The 17,752-nt window shown below is 55.7% G+C and overlaps 3 protein-coding genes across 4 annotated transcripts in view; 2 read left to right on the forward strand and 1 right to left on the reverse strand.

The window, feature by feature from the left end:
* The window catches only part of TUBGCP2 (tubulin gamma complex associated protein 2), a 28,890-nt gene extending 25,110 nt beyond the window's left edge, over positions 1-3,780 (reverse strand). Inside the window, exon 1 of the mRNA XM_050805495.1 lies at positions 3,709-3,780. The gene's annotated coding sequence lies outside the window, so the exon portion shown is untranslated. The remainder of the gene's footprint in view (positions 1-3,708) is intronic.
* The window catches only part of ZNF511 (zinc finger protein 511), a 42,764-nt gene continuing 28,747 nt past the window's right edge, over positions 3,736-17,752 (forward strand). Inside the window, exons 1-6 of one of the 2 annotated variants that reach the window (XM_050805548.1) lie at positions 3,736-3,982; positions 4,384-4,457; positions 4,770-4,971; positions 5,159-5,283; positions 6,947-7,072; positions 7,917-8,290. In XM_050805548.1, coding sequence (XP_050661505.1) covers positions 3,830-3,982; positions 4,384-4,457; positions 4,770-4,971; positions 5,159-5,283; positions 6,947-7,072; positions 7,917-7,995 — 759 coding nt within the window. In that variant the 5' untranslated portion in view covers positions 3,736-3,829 and the 3' untranslated portion in view covers positions 7,996-8,290. Of the gene's footprint in view, positions 3,983-4,383; positions 4,458-4,769; positions 4,972-5,158; positions 5,284-6,946; positions 7,073-7,916; positions 8,291-17,752 lie in introns of those variants that run through there. The other variant, XM_050805549.1, reaches the window with a different exon arrangement.
* Positions 16,812-17,752, forward strand: part of MTG1 (mitochondrial ribosome associated GTPase 1) — a 96,195-nt gene continuing 95,254 nt past the window's right edge. Inside the window, exon 1 of the mRNA XM_050805527.1 lies at positions 16,812-16,821. The gene's annotated coding sequence lies outside the window, so the exon portion shown is untranslated. The remainder of the gene's footprint in view (positions 16,822-17,752) is intronic.

Genomic DNA, 17,752 nt, shown 5'->3' on the forward strand with positions numbered 1-17,752 from the left:
AGAAACAAACACGCGGCCACTGTTACTACCTGGAGGTATTAACTCAGTTACCTGAGAAATGGTTAAGTTTGCAAAAGGAAAATTGGGTCCCAATCATTGACAATATCTTAAACTACCAGTTGCTTTTCTAAGTCACGGGAGCCCTGGATGAGGCCCTGCAAACTACCTGCGAAGCAGAAGGACAGCCCAAAACTTTCCGGCCAGCGGCCTCTTCAAATCCAAGGGGAGCCTGTTTCACCCACATTCTACTGGGCTCCCCGAGGACTGCAGGTTGCCCTGTAGCTGCTGGACTGGGACACACTTTGGTCATGCTAGGTGGCAAGAAAACCATCTGCCACCAAAACAAAGCAGTCCCCCACCAGACACAAGTCGGGAGAGAAAGCTACCTCTGAGGAAAACCATCTGAGTATTTACTGAAAAACTACCTCCCGGGCATGGTGGCTCCCGCCTGTCATCCCAGCACTTTGGGAGGCCAAGGTGGGCAGATCACGAGGTCAGGAGATCGAGACCATCCTGGCTAACACGGTGAAATCCCGTCTCTACTAAAAATACAAAAAAAAAATAGCCGGGCGTGGTGGCGGGCGCCTGTCGTCCCAGTTACCGGGGAGGCTGAGGCAGGAGAATGGCGTGAACCCGGGAGGCAGAGTTTGCAGTGAGCCGAGATCGCGCCACTGCACTCCAGCCTAGGTAACAGAGCAAGACTCTGTCTCAAAGAAAATAATAATAATAATAAAAAAATTAAAACTACCTTCAGGAAACTTCCCATCTCTTCTAGAAATAGAAGCACAGATGCCCGCACGTCATGAGTGTTCACCCTGTGAGGAGCCTGCTGCTCTCCCTGAATGTGCGGACCCGTCCTCCAAAAGGGCAGCCTGCGCCCGCACAGAGTTCCCCCCCTTCGGGAGACCTCTGGAAAAGTCCTGGGGCAACTCTGGGGTGTCACGGTCACGGAGGTTGCTCTCGGTACTTAGAGGGCCAGGGCCAGGGACGTTAATCATCCAGACAGCTGTCCCACCAGAACGTGTCCCTCTTGAGCTCTGAGGAACTGTTTAGCTTCGGCCGCTTACTTGGTCTTCTTGATGCTCCTGAATTCTTACTATTAATCACACAAACGGGCAGGCCCAGCGTCTGTGACTGGGCGGGACTGAAGTCCTTTTCACAGAGGCTGTGAGCTATGCAGGGACATGAGGGCAGCAAGCCATCCAGGTGCCAAGGCAAGAGACCGAGGGCACGAGCTATTCCAGTATAATAAAATACATTAAACAACAAGTTATACTAGATGTAAATCATAAACATGATTACATATAAATGTCATTAATCATTAGTTCATAGCAACTACTCTTCATTCCAATATTATAATAATCCTCGCTCTACAATCATAACCTAGGAAAAACCAGGCCATACAGAGACGGAGCTGAAGGTACACGCTGAGAAGTGACCAGAAGACAGTGTGAGCCTCTGTTATGCCTGGGCAGGGCCACTAGAGGGCTCTTTGCTCCACTGGTAACGCCAGCATCTGGGAAGATGCCTATTTCCAAGCGGACTGGGGTCTAGCGGTAGCGTCGGTGCTAAGGAAAAACACCCACTACTTAGCAGACCAGGAAAGGGAGTCTCCCTGTCCCCGGGGGAGTTCAGAGAAGACTCTACTCCTCCACCTCTTTGTGGAGGGTCTGACATCAGTCAGGCCTGCCCGCAGTTATCCAGAGGCCTAACGGTCTCCTTGTGATGCTGTGCTTCAGTGGTCATGCTCCTAGTCCGTTTTCATGTTCCATCCTGTGCACCTGGCTCTGCCTTTTATATTACCAAAATAGTGAAAAATTATTTTATAGTACCAAAATTAGTGAAAGTACTAAAAGTCTCTGATATTCAGAAATAATGGCATAAGCTGTCTCTCTCTCTCTGTGCCTCGGCTGCCAGGCAGGGAAGGGCCCCTGTCCAGTGGACACGTGACCCACGTGACCTTACCTATCATTGGAGATGGCTCACACTCCTTACCCTGCCCCTTTGACTTGTATCCAATAAACATCAGCCCAGTCTGGCGTTCAGGGCCACTACTGGTCTCCACGTCTTGGTGGCAGGGGTCCCCTGGGCCCAGCTCTCTTTTCTTTGATCTCTTTGTCTTCTGTCTTTATTTCTACAACCTCTCATCTCCGCACACAGGGAGAAAAACCCACTGACCCTGTGGGGCTGGACCCTACAAGGACGCGAGCTGAGGAAGCCAGGCACGCATGCCACAATCCACCACAGACAAGCAGGGCACACACTCCCCGTGAGTAGTGATTAAAACACAGAGGGGCGTGAACAAGAGCCTCTGCTGAGAGCTCAAAGCTAACTGTACAAATTGGTGTGAAAAATTATTTTACAACTTGTGGAAAATGCCAAGAGCCCAAAGGCTTTCACAGAGACAGAAAATACAGTCAGGCATCACTCAGCGTTCTGACAAATGCCTGGCCAACATGGTGAAAACCAGTCTCTAACAAAAATACAAAAATTAGCCAGGCCTGCTGGCGCACACTTGTAATCCCAACTACTTGGGAAGCTGAGGTACGAGAATCGCTTGAACCCAGGAGGCAGAGGTTGCAGTGAGCCCAGATCGTGCCACTGCACTCCAGCCTGGGCGACAGAGACTCTTATCTCCAAAAGAAAAAAGTGAAACGTATGGTTACATGATTTCCTTCTGAGCAATCATCAGTCACTGGCAGACCTAGATGGTGTAAGGCCTACGATAAACCTAAGCCACCTAGTGGAGCCTCCTGCTTGTGGGCCACAAACCTGCCCAGCAGGTGGCTGTGCTGAACACTACGCAACTGTAACACAGAGGTATTCGTGTACCTAAACACGGAAAAAGTACAGGGGCAGGCATGGTGGCTCACGCCTGCAGTCCTAGCTCTTTGGAAGGTTGAGGGAGGAGGACCACTTGAGCCCAAGAGTTTTGAGGCCGCAGCGATCTATGAGCTATGATCGCACCACTGCACTCCAGCCTGGATGACAGAACGAGAAAGCTACAGCCTCTATCCGCCACCGGGAACATTCTCTGCAGTAGATCTGAAGCCTCCACTGCTTCCCCCGTGTTGTCAATCACCATTTTAATTAGATGACTCTTTAGTCTGACGTCTGTCTCTCCTACTAGGCTGCCGCGCTCTCCTGTGACGCCTTCACCCACACACCCTGGGCACCTAGCACAGGTCGTGGGTTTCACGGGAGCTGCGGGGACCGGAGACGTCGACAGGACCCCGACAAACCAGGAAAGGGCCTTTGAACTAAAGTAACGGAAATTCACCCAAGCGCTTTAAGTTAAAAACGGTTGCAACAAAACCGGAGCCACTTTGGCTCCGGTTTGCGACTGGTTTAGAGGGAACAAGATCCAGGGACTGCCGCGGTCCAACAGGCGGGAGCCGGGGCAAGGCGGACGGGAGAGAGCGTGCGAGAGGGGGACCTGCGACCCGGCTTCCCAGGGCTGGGAGGGGACAGCCGGGACCACCCGGAGGCCCGCTCCGCCCCGCCCCGGCTGAGTGTCGGGCCGCGGGGCAAGACGCTGGCCTGGCCGGTGCAGGCCCCAAGGGCTTCGGCCCAGAGTTCGGGGACCGCTGCGCAGCCAGAGGGAGCGCGCGGGAAGAGCCGCGTCCCACCAGTTCCGTCGCCTAGTGGTCCCCCGGGCCCGGCAGTCCCCCAAACCCCTCTCTGCGCCCGCGCTCTGCCGGGACTCACCGCAGTACCGGAGCCACAGCTCCCGCGCAGCCCCCCACGGCGGCGGAAGTGCGCACGACGTCACGTCCGGCTCGGCTGGCGGACGGTGGCCGACAGGCTGCGCCCGCCCGCGCCCAGGGTGATGCAGCTGCCCCCCGCGCTGTGCGCCCGCCTTGCCGCGGGGCCCGGGGTGCCGGAGCCACTGCCTGTAGAGCGGGACCCCGCGGCTGGGGCCGCGCCCTTTCGCTTCGTTGCGCGCCCGGTGCGCTTCCCGCGAGAGCACGAGTTCTTCGAGGTGCGTGAACAAAATTGGGAAAAGGCAGTTGTGGGATCCAGCTGGGCCTACGGCTGCGGGGCGGGGCCGGAGCCGGGAGTGGGCGGGGCCTGAGGCTGCAGGGCGGTGCTGGAGCCTGGAGTGGGCGGGGCCTACGGCTGCGGAGCGGGGCCGGAGCCTGGGACAGGCGATACCTGAGGCGGTGGGGAGGGGCCGGAACGGATGTGGGCGGGGCCTGAGGCTGCAGGGCGGAGCCAAAGCCTGGAGCAGGCGGAGCCAATGGTTGTGGGGCGGGGCCGAGCCGGGAGGGTGGAGCCTACAGCTGTGGGGCGGGGCCGGATCCCGGGATGGGTGGGGCCACGGGTGTGGGCGAGGCCTGCGGCGAGGCACCTGGCCCCGCCGACGGCGCACTTCTCCTGCAGGATGGGGACGTGCAGCGCCACCTCTACCTCCAGGACGTGCTCATGCAGGTGGCCGACGCGCCTGAGAAGCCCAGGTAAGCGGCTGGGCAGTGCCCTGCCAGTGCTATTTCTGCGCCGCCTCCCTGCCTCGTGCCTAGTCCCTGGGGCTGCGCTGCCGCCTTTCCATGTGCGGCTGCCCCACCAAGGCGCTGTGCCTGTCCAGATTTGGCATGGCTGACTCCACCACCACCTAGTCTGTTTGTGAAACTTAATTCATAAAAAGAGGGCTTGGGATCGCAAAAGATGCATGGGGGCTTTATTGGAGGTCTCAAAGGGAAACTGTGCAGAAAGTCCAGCTTGGTTCCTCGCACCGGAGGAAGGGCCCCTGAAGCAGGTCTCCTTGGCAGGGTGCCCGCGTTTGCCTGCCAGGTGGCCGGCTGCTGCCAGGTGTTCGATGCCCTGGACGACTACGAGCACCACTACCACACGCTGCATGGAAATGTTTGCTCCTTTTGCAAGCGGGCCTTCCCTTCCGGACATCTGCTGGACGCCCACATCCTGGAGTGGCACGATTCGCTCTTCCAGATCCTGTCTGAGAGGCAGGACATGGTGGGTGAGGTCTACATAGCCGCCGAGGCCATCCCCAGTGGTGATGGGCTCAGAGTGCTGCCCCCAGCTCTCAGGTGCACAGGGGCAAGGCCAGGGATACCTTTCCGCCCTTGGCAGCCCTGCTAGAGGGGCATGGTGGTGGGGGAGGGCCAGGGGTCAGAGGGAGGTGATGCCGTCTCCGTTTCAGTATCAGTGCTTGGTAGAAGGCTGCACAGAGAAGTTCAAGACCAGCAGAGACCGGAAGGACCACTTGGTGAGGATACACCTGTACCCCGTGGACTTCCGGTTTGATAAGCCAAAGAAAAACAGAAGGTAGGGAGCCACCAGGCTCTGCACGTGTCTGTTTTTGATTTTAGGAAGAGGCTTCCAACCAGCCAGAACACATAGACTGTCAGACTTATCCTAATGGGGTGTCCACCTACAGGTACTTGAAGCCCTGGCAGCACAGCTACAGGTGGTTGTGCCGGCGGCCACCCTGCCGAAGGGAGGCTGGAGGGGAGCCCCTGGCTGCCCAGCTCTGTGCCGGTGGAGGCAGCAGAGGGGGTGTGGGAATGAGCAGGCACAGCACCTCTGCACTCACACCCCCTGGGGCTGCGCCTCTACCTCCTGCAGCAGTTGGCTGTGCTCACACATCATGCTGCCCTGGCTTTCTCTTTGTCCTGGTTGTGCGCATATGAACTTGATGCCAAAGCCATTTATTAACATGTTCTTGCCTAGAGCGCACTCTGGGAAATACTTCCAAGAACAATCTTTTTTTTTTTTTGAGACAGGGTCTCGCTGTGACACCCAGGCTGGAGTGCAGTGGTGTGATCTAGGTTCACTGCAACCTCCACTTCTCAGGCTCAAGCGATTCTCCCACTTCAGCCTCCTAAAGTGCTAGGACCTGCCAACACGCATCACCACACTTGGCAAAATGTTCTATTTTTTGTAGAGACAGGGTCTTGCTATGTTGCCCACTCTGGTGGTGAACTCCTGGGCTCAAGCAATCCATCTGCCTCAGCCTCACAAAGTGCTGAGATTACAGGTATGAGCTACCACATCCAGCTGGAACAATTTTTAAATTGTGTTACATTTCTTCTTTTTTTTAACTGATTATCTTAGGTGAACCTTCATAATCATCTGAAATTGTATTGATCGAAGTCTTTCAGACTACGTTTTCTCAAGTAGTAATTTGCTGTTTAAAATAAAATAATTGGGAGAACTCACTGCAATATGGGAGGCTTTTACAAAGACATATATAAAGTAATTGTCTCCCTTCCAAGGGATCATTTTAAGGAGAAAAACCCTGCAATGCTGGATTGAGACATTCGTATTATGGAAGAGACTAGTTTATAGTCTCTGGTTAACTTGAGCAAATTTCTCACACTCGTAAAAAGACCTGTGGCACTGTTGGCACCAAAAATACTATTCTCAAAACAAGTATGAGGCCGGGCGTGGTGGCTCAAGCCTGTAATCCCAGCACTTTGGGAGGCCGAGACGGGCGGATCATGAGGTCAGGAGATCGAGACCATGCTGGCGAACATGGTGAAACCCCGTCTCTACTAAAAATAAAAAAAAAAAAAACTAGCCAGGCGAGGTGGCGGGCGCCTGTAGTCCCAGCTACTCGGGAGGCTGAGGCAGGAGAATGGCGTGAACCCGGGAGACAGAGCTTGCAGTGAGCCGAGATCCGGCCACTGCACTCTAGCCTGGGCGGCAGAGTGAGACTCCGTCTCAAAAAAAAAAAAAAAAAAAAAAAAGTATGATTGTTGCAGTTAAGTTTATAAAATGCAGCCTTTATTATATAAACAATGACCTTGCTGTAATCATTTTCCTTTTCCCAGTATCCTGAAAACCACACTATAAAATTAGACTATGCCAAAATAGAAAATATGCTACTTACAAGGAAATCCAGTTTCTTTCTTGCACATTCATTTCTGGGGAACACGGGGGCTGTAGGAGCCATGCAGGGCTGCTGCTCACTGCTCTGTCCCCGCAGCCCAGCCTCAGCGGAAGTCCCAGGGGACAGTGGAGAGCGGTCAGAAGGGGAGGCCATGGAAATCTGCTCCGAGCCTGTGGCGGCCTCCCCTGCACCAGCCGGTGAGAGGCGGACCTACAGTCATAGGTCAGTGTCCAAGCTGTTTCTGAAACACGTTCTCAATGTGTGTTCGGTGCTGAGGATTCTGGGTTGCACCCTGGGCCGCTGCGCTTCTCATACTGAATTCAGAAAGGTAACGCTGGGAAAGAAAATCGGCTTCCGATTTTGCCGGAGAAGAAAGTCCAGATGTTTCAGGTCCTGTGAATAGCTAAGTTTCTCTCGCATACTCTGTTTTTGAGGCGCTGAAGTGCAGGAATGCCGAGCACCACTCCCTTTTCCTCACTGTCTGAGTGGGATGGAGAGAGTCCCACTTGCAGTTGCTTCAGTTACAACCCAGGCGTCTGCTTTTCTCGCGCTACCTGTGCCGTCTGCCTTCCTAGCGTTACCTGTACTTGTCTTGGGTTAAAGTCGATTTCAAATTAATTTGGGGAAAACAATGAACAATTGGGGAAAAACATCATCAAAGACTCCGAACAGGTGGAAAGATCAACTTAGCGTTCCCTGCACTCCCTTACAGATGCCTGGACTTTGGCCTGTGGATGAGCCCCGGGGGGGCTGGGGCAGTAGGGGTTTCCACTGGACAGACGTGGGGTAGCAGGAAGTCTCAGCCCCAGAGGACTTGGCAGGAGCCGCCGTCTCCTCTGAGTTCTTCCCAGTGGGTGTGCGTCGGTGGCTGGCGGGGATCTCCCCCAGGAAGTAGGTCTCAGACAGGCTGTGGAAAGGGAGCTGCCCCAGGGCCCAGGAGGGCTGGCTCTGCATCCCGCATGTTCCCAGAGTGAAAGAGAATGAGAAGGAGACACACGACTACTGTTATGACCTGGGTTGTTGGTTGGCAAATGCAGCGTCTAATACAAACTTTCTTCCATCCCAGAATACCCTCTACCATCTGCTTTGGTCAGGGTGCTGCTCGAGGATTTAAAAGCAACAAGAAGAAAACCAAACAGTGCTGATAGATTCAGAAAAGGAGTGGGGGGCAGTCACCACTGGTGCGAGTGGCATCCACCGTGGGCCTTTCTCCGACCTTCTGGTGTGGCCGCCCTGGGGCCAGGCCCTCGCCATCTTCCCTGTCCCTGTTCCTCAACAAATGGCATCAGCAGCCATCATCAGAAGCAGTGAGGGACCCACAGATTTTGGAAACGACCTCGAGACACTATTGGGACTGAGATGTGGACGGCCTGCCTCCCCCTGCAGGGCAAACCCTAAGAATGTATTTTTAAACACATGAAATAAGTATTTTTCACTGATGGTCTTATGTCTTCATTTCTGTGTTGAGTCAGGTGGGGAATGGTCATTGTTACCCATGTGTATTCTGTTTTCCACCCTCGGTTTTCAGGAAGATTTATAAAGTCCTGGCACCCCTCAGACGTGGGTGATGGCATAGGATACAGCACTCCGCCTCATCCCAGACCACTTGGCTTTGGGAGCCACACCCGGTTGTCCCTGCCACACCACTCTGGAAGTAGACCTGGTGGGGGTAGGCAGTGATGCCCACAGGGAGGGGCACAGTGGCTCTGGGGGTGTGGGGTGCTGGGGGTGTATGGGGTGGCGGAGGGTGCTGCCCCAGAGGGCGCAGGACCCATCACTGGTGCCAGCAGGGACCACAGAACCTGCAGCAGGAAACGCAGGCCGGGAGGTTGGGGCTGGCATTGGATTGCAGAGAACACTGGGAGCAGTGTGTCCTGGAGAAACCGCTCTGTTTTGATAAAATTAGGGCTCTCGGACCCCCGACCATGTCTTCCTCCAGAGGCCCTGTTCCCACAGCATGTGACTGAGGTGCTCCTGGCCCCCCGCCCCCGGCCTCACCTCACAGCCCCCGGCATCACCCCCGCCCCCCGCATCACCTCCGCCCCCGGCATCACCTCACAGCCCCCGGCATCACCCCCGCCCCCGGCATCACCTCACAGCCCCCGGCATCACCCCCACCCCCGGCATCACCCCCGCCACCGGCATCACCTCACAGCCCCCGGCATCACCCCCGCCCCCCGCATCACCCCCGCCCCCGGCATCACCTCACAGCCCCCGGCATCACCCCCACCCCCGGCATCACCCCCGCCCCCAGCATCACCTCACAGCCTCCAGCATCACCTCACAGCACTCCTTTTGGGGCTCTGGGTCTGGCTGGAGGCAGCCGGTGGTCATCTGCAGCTGCTGCCCAGCTCCACAGGGCAATGCTGAGAGCTCTCCAGCAACCTGGAATCAGGGAATCTCAAGGGCCTCAGGTTCAGAGCTGACATCGCTCAGTGCTTTGTGCTCTGGAAACTGAAGGCAGGTTCCCAAGCACTCAAGGGAAGACACTAAAGCCTGAAGCCCAGGCCTGGGTGCACAGGTGAAGAGAGGCTTAACATGCACGTGTGTGGGGTGGGAGATGAGCAATGACTGAGGGTGGCTGTGGTGGGGTCGCCCGGGGCCCGTCAGCCGCTTGAGAAAGCACAACACAAGAAAAATGCAAACATGCACATTTACTGCTCGTTCTGTCTCCCCGAAGAGATCCTGTCCCAGCCCGTCAAGTCCTTCTCCAGCTCCTGCATGAGCTCCCTGCACAAGGCCGGCAGCACAGCGCTGGCGGCAGTGCTCTACGAGGATGTGTTAGCCCTTTCCACAACAGCAGATTCTGCTAAAACTCTTTTGTTCACAGCAGGACTGTTTTATACTCTTTGGGGGCTGTAGGTCCTGGGTTCCAATCCTAGCTTCATCTCCGCCTGGAAGCTGTTTGTTTGTTCTGTCTCAGTTTTTCTTCTGACAAGTGGGGAGTGTAGAACTTCGGTATGAAGAATGTTACTGATTTTTTTTTAAAGCCAGCATCGTAATTGTACGTGGGCTGCATCCATTTCTAAGGAGATGCTCATGTTTCTTTTCTTTCTTTTTCTTTTTTTCCTTTTTTTTTTTTTTTTTTTTTTTTTGAGACAGTCTTGCTCTTCTTGCCCAGGCTGGAGTGCAGTGGCATGACCTTGGCTCACTGCAACCTCCGCCCCCCAGGTTCAAGCGATTCTCCTGCCTCAGCCTCCTGAGTAACTGGGATTATAGACGCACACCACCATACCCGGCTACTTTTTGTATTTTTAGTAGATACAGCGTTTCACTATGTTGGCCAGGCTGGTCTTGAACTCCTGACCTCAGGTGATCTGCCTGCCTCGACCTCCCCAAGTGCTGGGATTACAGTCGTGAACCACCGCGCCAGGCAGATGCTCATGTTTCTGCTGCAAGACCTATGAGAGCTGAAGCCAGCTGGACTTCCTGGGTCGAGTAGGGACTTGGAGAACTTTTCTGTAGCTAGCTAGAGGTTTATAAAATGCACCAATCAGGGCTCTGTAAAAACACACCAATCAGTGCTCTGTAGCTAGCTAGACGTTTTTATAATGGGCCAATCAGTACCCTGTAAAATGGACCAATCAGCAGGACATGGGCAGGGACAAATACAGAGAATAAAAGCTGGCCCCCCCTCCCACACACACACATCCCCACCCCTACACCCCTATACCCCTCCCAGCCAGCAGTGGCAACCCGCTGCTGTTCACAGTAAATCTTGCTGCTGCTCACTCTTTGGGTCCATGCCATCTTTAAGAGCCTTAACACTCACCGCTAAGGTCCGTGGCTCCATTCTTGAAGTCAGCGAGACCATGAACCCACTGGAAGGAACCAACTCTGAACACACCTGGACGTGGCTTCCAGGTCACAGCTGTCAAGAGGAGACTCAGACAAGACACAGGATGGAATGCCCACAACCCCCAGACACAGAGATGGAAGGGCCGCACCCCCCACAGGACACAGAGATGGAAAGGCCGCACCCTCCCCTCCCCAAGGACACAGATGGAGAGGTTGCACCCCCCGGAACACGCACAGGTGGAGAGGCTGCACCTCTCCTCCCGGAACACACACAGGTGGAGGCCTCCCCCCCCAGAACACACACAGGTGGAGAGGCTGCACCCCCGCCCCCGAACACACACAGGTGGAGAGGCCGCACCCCCCCGGACACACACAGATGGAGAGGCCGCACCCCCCCGGAACACACACAGGTGGAAAAGCCGCAACCCCCCCCCCCCGGAACACACAGGTGGAGGCCTCCCCCCCCCGAACACACACAGGTGGAGAGGCCGCACCGCCCCCCGAACACACACAGGTGGAGAGGCCGCACCCCCCACCCCCGGAACACACACAGATGGAGAGGCCGCACCCCCCCCGGAACACACACAGGTGGGGAGGCCGCATCCCCCCCCGGAACACACAGGTGGGGAGGCCGCATCTCCCCCGGAACACACACAGGTGGAGAGGCCGCACCCCCCCCCCCCGGAACACACAGGCGGAGAGGCCGCACCCCCCCCCGGAACACACACAGGTGGAGAGGCCGCACCCCCCCCCCCCGGAACACACACAGGCGGAGAGGCCGCACCTCCCCCGGAACACACACAGGTGGAGAGGCCGCACCCCCCCCGGAACACACACAGGTGGGGAGGCCGCACCCCCCCCGGAACACACACAGGTGGAGAGGCCGCACCCCCCCCCGGAACACACAGGCGGAGAGGCCGCACCCCCCCCGAACACACACAGGTGGGGAGGCCGCACCCCCCCCCCGGAACACACACAGGTGGAGAGGCCGCACCCCCCCCCCCGGAACACACACAGGTGGAGAGGCCGCACCCCCCCCCCAACACACAGGCGGAGAGGCCAGGGCCCAGCTGTGCATGGATGACTCCGGGCTGAAGTGCAGCCGTGGGTGCTGGTGCCGGTCTCCGTCCTTCACAGGAAACAGGGAGGCCGGGGCCGCCAAGCCCCGTCCCTTCATCCTCCGGCCCCTGCGCCCGCTCCTCCCACGGCCAGGCTGTGCCCGTGTCCGCTCCACCGCCAGCCGGCCGACACCCCGGGGCGTGCGGAGACAAGACCTCAGGCGACCGGTCGCCGTCCTCCCCTTTCCCCGCGGCCCGGGGCGGCCCGGCCGGCTGCAGCGCCCCCTCCTGGAGGCGTCAGCAAAGTGTCGCCTTCTCCGCTGGGTGTCAGCTCGGACACCAGGAGGGATGCGCTTGGAGGATGTGGGTGGCCCCGTGGGGAGCCGCGCAGAGTCGGCGGTCGCCGTGGTCCTGGCCCAGCTTCCAGGCCTCCCATTGCCAGGGGCAGGCGGCTGGGAGCCTGTGGGAGGAGGTGTGGGAGCAGGCAGGGGTCCGCAGTGATCCTCCCGGCTCCAGCCACCCTGCGCGAATGTAAGGCCTCTGCCGCGGGCCTCAGTTTACCCATCTGTAGATGAGCAGGTGACAGGTGAGCTCCAAGAATTAGCCAGATTTGAAGCCCAGTGCTGGGAACACAGTGGACACATTCCTTGACTCCTACTGTCCCCCTTGCCCCTCTGCCTCTCACGCTCATTCACGTGCACAGTCAGATGATCCACTCGATCTCCTTTCTGTATGTGGTTCCGTGCTCACACTCACACACGCTCACACAATCCATGTCCCTCCTCTCTGTATGTGGTTCCGTGCTCACACTCACACACGCTCACACAATCCATGCCCCTCCTCTCTGTATGTGGTTCCGTGCTCACACTCACACACGCTCACACAATCCATGCCCCTCCTCTCTGTATGTGGTTCCGTGCTCACATTCACACACGCTCACATAATCCATGCCCCTCCTCTCTGTATGTGTGTCCCTCCTCACACACATGCTCACACTCATACACACAATCCACACCCCTCCTCTCTGTATGTGGTTCCGTGCTCACACACATATACTCACACTAACACTCTCACACACACTCCACACTCCCTCCTCTCTGTATGTGCATCCCTGCTCACACACACACGCTCACACTCACACAATCCATGCCCCTCCTCTCTGTATGTGCATCTGTGCTCACATTCACACACTCATATGCTCATGCACACACACAATCCATGCCACCTCCTCTATGTGTATCTGTATTCGCGCTCTCACTAAGACACACACACAATCCACACCCCTTCTCTTTGTATATGCATCTGTGCTCACATGGTCACACTAACACTTTCACACACACACACAATCCACACCCCCTCTCTGTGCATCTGTGCTCACACACATGCTCACACTAACGCTAACACACAATGCACACCCTCTCCTGTCTGTCCGTGCTCACACGCTCACACACACATAATCCACACTCCCTCCTCTCTGTGCGTCTGTGCTCATACTCACACACACTCACACACACAATCCATGCCCCCCCCGTACGTGCATCCATGCTCGCACACAGGGAAGCCAGAAGTCCCTCCACCCCCACCCTGTTGGCTCTCATGTGGGTTGTGTGGATCTGGAAACCTAAATTCCTGATTTCGATCATTGCATGAAGCTTACGTAAGAAAACGCCCTTGTTTGCGGGGAATCCACACTGAAGTATTTAAGGATAAAGAGGTCACTTCCTCTGAGTGCAAGGAGTTGCCAGGCCGGGTGGGGAGGATGGGACTTACGGCAGCTCCAGGAGCCCCTGGGCCCTTCTCAGCTCCCATCTGGCTCCAAGGGAATGGGAGATGCCCGTCCCTGGGGCAGATCTTACCCCTCCTCAGACCCCACTCCCCACTCCCCACTCAGATGCCCCATTCACTCATTGGCTCAGAAAAAACGTTAGGTAGGTAGCAGCTAAAGAGAAGACAGATTATTGATAGATGATAGGTAATAGACGGTAGGTGATAGACGATAGAGGATAATAGGTGATAGACAATAGGTGATTGATGATACATAATAGGCCATAGACAATAGGTGGCAGATAATTGATAGGCTGGTAGGTAGAGAGACGAGGTGGTGGAGTGTGATCGAGCGGATGGGGTGGAATGCCAGATGCTGGAGTTTGGATGTTAACATTTGACCCCCAGCATTCAAGGTGGGGCCTGGATGGGAGGTGTTTGGGTCATGGGGCAGATATGAATGGGTTGGTGCCACTCTCAAGGTAATGAGTGAGATCTTGCTTGATTACTTACTGTGAGGAATTTTTTTTTCTTTTGAGTCTTGCTCTGTTGCCCAGGTTGGAGTGAGCGGTGCAATCTTGGCTCACTGCAAGCTCCACCTCCCAGGTTCACGCTATTCTCCTGCCTCAGCCTCCTGAGTAGCTGGGACTACAGGCGCCCAGCACAACGTGCAGATAATTTTTTGTATTTTTAGTAGAGACGGTGTGTAGTGTGTCTGGAGTTGGTTCCTTCTGGTGGGTTTGTGGTCTCGCTGACTTCAAGAATGAAGCTGTAGACCTTCGCAGTGAGTGTTACAGCTCTTAAAGGTGGCACGGACCCAAAGCATATATAGCAGCAAGATCTATTGTGAAGTGTCAAAGAACAAAGCTTCCACATTGTGGAAGGGGACCCGAACAGGTTGCCCCTGCTGGCTGGGGGATATGGGGGGTGGTGGCCAGCTTTTATTCCCTTCTTTGTCCCTGCCCATGTCCTGCTGATTGGTCCATTTTACAGAGTGCTGATTGGTCCATTTTACAAACCTCTAGCTAGCTACAGAGTGCTGATTGGTGTGTTTTTACAGTGCACTGATTGGTGCATTTTACAAACCTCTAGCTAGCTACAGAGCGCTGATTGGTGTGTTTTTACAGAGCACTGATTTGTGCATTTTACAAACCTCTAGCTAGCTACAGAGTGCTAATTGGTGCATTTTATAATCCTCTTGTAAGACAGAAAAGTTCTCCAAGTACCCACTTGACCCAGGAAATCCAGCTGGCTTCATCTCTCAACCGCGTTTCACCATGCTAGTCAGGATGATCTTGATCACCTGACCTTGTGATCCACCCACCTTGGCCAACCAAAGTGCTGGGATTACAGGTGCGAACCACAGCACCTGACCCGATAATTGATTTTTTTTTTTTGACGGAGTTTTGCTCTGTCGCCTAGGCTGGAGTACAGCGGTGTCATCTTGGCTCACTGCAAGCTCCGCCTCCCAGGTTCACGCCATTCTCCTGCCTCAGCCTCCTAAGTAGCTGGGACTATAGGCGCCCACCACCACACCAGATAATTTTTTTTTTTTTTTTTTAGTAGAAAGGGGGTTTCACTGTGTTAGCCAGGATGGTCTCGATCTACTGACCTTGTGATCTGTGGGTAAAGGATTACCCAGGTGCCGAGGCAAGAGACTGAAGACACAAACTGTTTCAGTATAATAAAGGAAGTAGTTAGAATAAGAATAGTTATAATACAAATTAGATATAGAGATGATCGTGGACATTATCAATCATTAGTATAAACATTAGCTTTTAATATTACTCTTTGTTGTATTACTAACACAACCTAGGAATAACCAGTGGGCATAAGGTCAGGTGCTGAAGGGACACTGTGAGAAGTGACGAAGAAGACAAGAGGTGAGCCCTCTGTCACGCCCGCATAAGGGCCGCTTGAGGGCTCCTTGGTCAAGCGGTAACACCAGTGTCTGGGAAGGCACCCGTTACTTAGCAGACCGCGAAAGGGAGTCTCCTTTCCTTGGAGGAGTCAGGGAACACTCTGCTCCACCAGCTTCTTGTGGAAGGCTGGATATTATCCAGGCCTGCCCGCAGTCATCCGGAGGCCTAAACCCCTCCCTGTGGTGCTGTGCTTCAACGGTCACGCTCCTTGTCCACTTTCATGCTCCTCCCGTACTCCTGGTTCCTCTTTGAAGTTCGTAGAAGACAGAGGTAGAAGAAATAGTAAAAGTCTTAAAGTCTTTCCTATAAGTGCATAGAAGAAAACGCTGACATATGCTGCCCTCCCTCTCTACTTCGGCTACCTAAGAGGGAAGGGCCCTGTGTCCTGTGATCACGTGACTTGTTTCACCTTGTCAATCACTTAGAAGATCCACCCTCCTTACCCTGCCCCTTTGTCTTGTATGCAATAAATATCAGCGCGCCCAGCCGTTCAGGGCCACTAGCAGTCTCCACGTCTTGGTGGTAGTGGTCCCCCGGGCCCAGCTCTTTCTCTTTATCTCTTTGTCTTGTGTCTTTATTTCTTACAATCTCTCATCTCCACAGGCGGGGAGAACACCTGCTAAGCCCCGTAGGGCTGGATCCTACAGTGATCCGCCCACCTCGGCCTCCCACAGTGCTGGGATTACAGGCATGAGCCATTGCTTGCGTCTAGCTGAGAACTGATTGTTATAAAGAGTCTGGCATGGCCAGGTGCAATGGCTCACGCCTGTAATCCCAGCACTTTGGGAGGCCGAGGCGGGTGGATCACAAAGTCAGGAGTTCAAGACCATCCTGGCTAACACAGTGAAACCCAATCTCTACTAAAAATACAAAAAAATTAGCCGGGCGAGGTGGCGGGCGCCTGTAATTCCAGCTACTCGGGAGGCTGAGGCAGGAGAATGGCGTGAACCCAGGAGGCGGAGCTTGCAGTGAACGGAGATCGTGCCACTGCACTCCAGCCTGGGCGACAGAGCAAGATTCTGTCTCAAAAAATAAAATGAAATAAAATAAAAATAAAAATAATAAAATATAGGGGAAAAGCTGTATTTTAATTCAAACATCAGCCATGCAGAGACTCCCTGCCCTCATATATCCCAGCTGAGGTCCCAGGTCCCCCACCTTCCTCCCTTGCAGGCCATTAGGGCCAACTCAGTTCTGCGTGTGCCTGTTCAATGCCCTTAGAAGCCCAGCAGTGAAGGGTGTGGTGTGCACAGCCCTGCCTTCCCTGACCCCACCTGGCTGGCCTCCAGTTCACCATGGCTTCCCTGGCAGGCGCAGTTCACAGGCTTCCTGGGCACTGCCCACTGTTCCAAAGCAGGCCAGTCCCACGGAGCTGGGAAGCTGCCTAGACCCCCACCTTGCCAGCAGGCCTGGGAGCCAATGGTGGGGGTCTTCCATCCACTCTTGGTCTGAGCATCCAGCCCTGTGTTCACAACCAGGACTCCAGTGACCATCCAGTCCCCTAGCCCAGTGCCCAGGAACAGGTTAGATCCACTGGCGCTGGCTCTGGCAGCTCCCTTGATGCCGTAGAGGCTGCTCTGGGCTGTTCTCCAAGTCACTGGGCTCCATGCTGAGATCAAGGCGGGGCTTCTCAAAGGGATCCCACCTGTGTGTGAGGCCCCCACCCTCCACCACGCAGTGCAGGAAATGCCGGCCCCTCCTGCCTGAAGCTGCTTCCAGTGGCTGGCGGGACCGTCTAGGCTCTGTTGCTGTCTCTCAGCCGCAAGCCCTTAGTCCCAAGGCCCGAACTCCCCTCCCACCAGGTGGGGCGTCTGGGCCCCACGTGAAAGGGATCCGAGGAGGACAGGTGTTTGGGTGGGCGGCGCTGCAGAGCTGCAGCTGGTTGGGGTGGTGCAGGCGGTGGGTGAGATTTGCCAGAGTCCATTCCCTGTAGTGTTCAGTGCCGGGAGTTGGCTGGGGCTGAGGTGGGGATGCTGGGGGGGGACTCACAGCAGCTCTAGGCTCCCCTGGCCCTTCAGCCTTACCATCTTTCATCTGGCTCCAGGGACACGGGAGAACCCAGACTCCAGGAGCCAGAGCTCACCCCTCCTCAGGGGCCACTCCCCACTCAGAGGCCCCCATTCACTTCTTTCTTCACTTGGTCATTTATGCCTGTGGGCCGCACATCTAGGAGGCAGAAGCTGCTCATGGGTGCCGCCCAGAACCAGGGGTCAGCGGGGAGGCAGACACTCCTGTCAGAGGGGGGATGCCCGGGACCCAGGCCCAGCACCAGGTAGATGGTGGGGGTGGAACCAGCAGGACAAGGGGCTGGGCAGCGGTTAGGGATGGACCCGAGGCTCCCCTGGGTGGGCCGGAGCTCC

This window comes from Macaca thibetana, chromosome 9 (assembly GCF_024542745.1).
Source record: "Macaca thibetana thibetana isolate TM-01 chromosome 9, ASM2454274v1, whole genome shotgun sequence".
Classification (NCBI taxonomy): Eukaryota; Metazoa; Chordata; class Mammalia; order Primates; family Cercopithecidae; genus Macaca; species Macaca thibetana.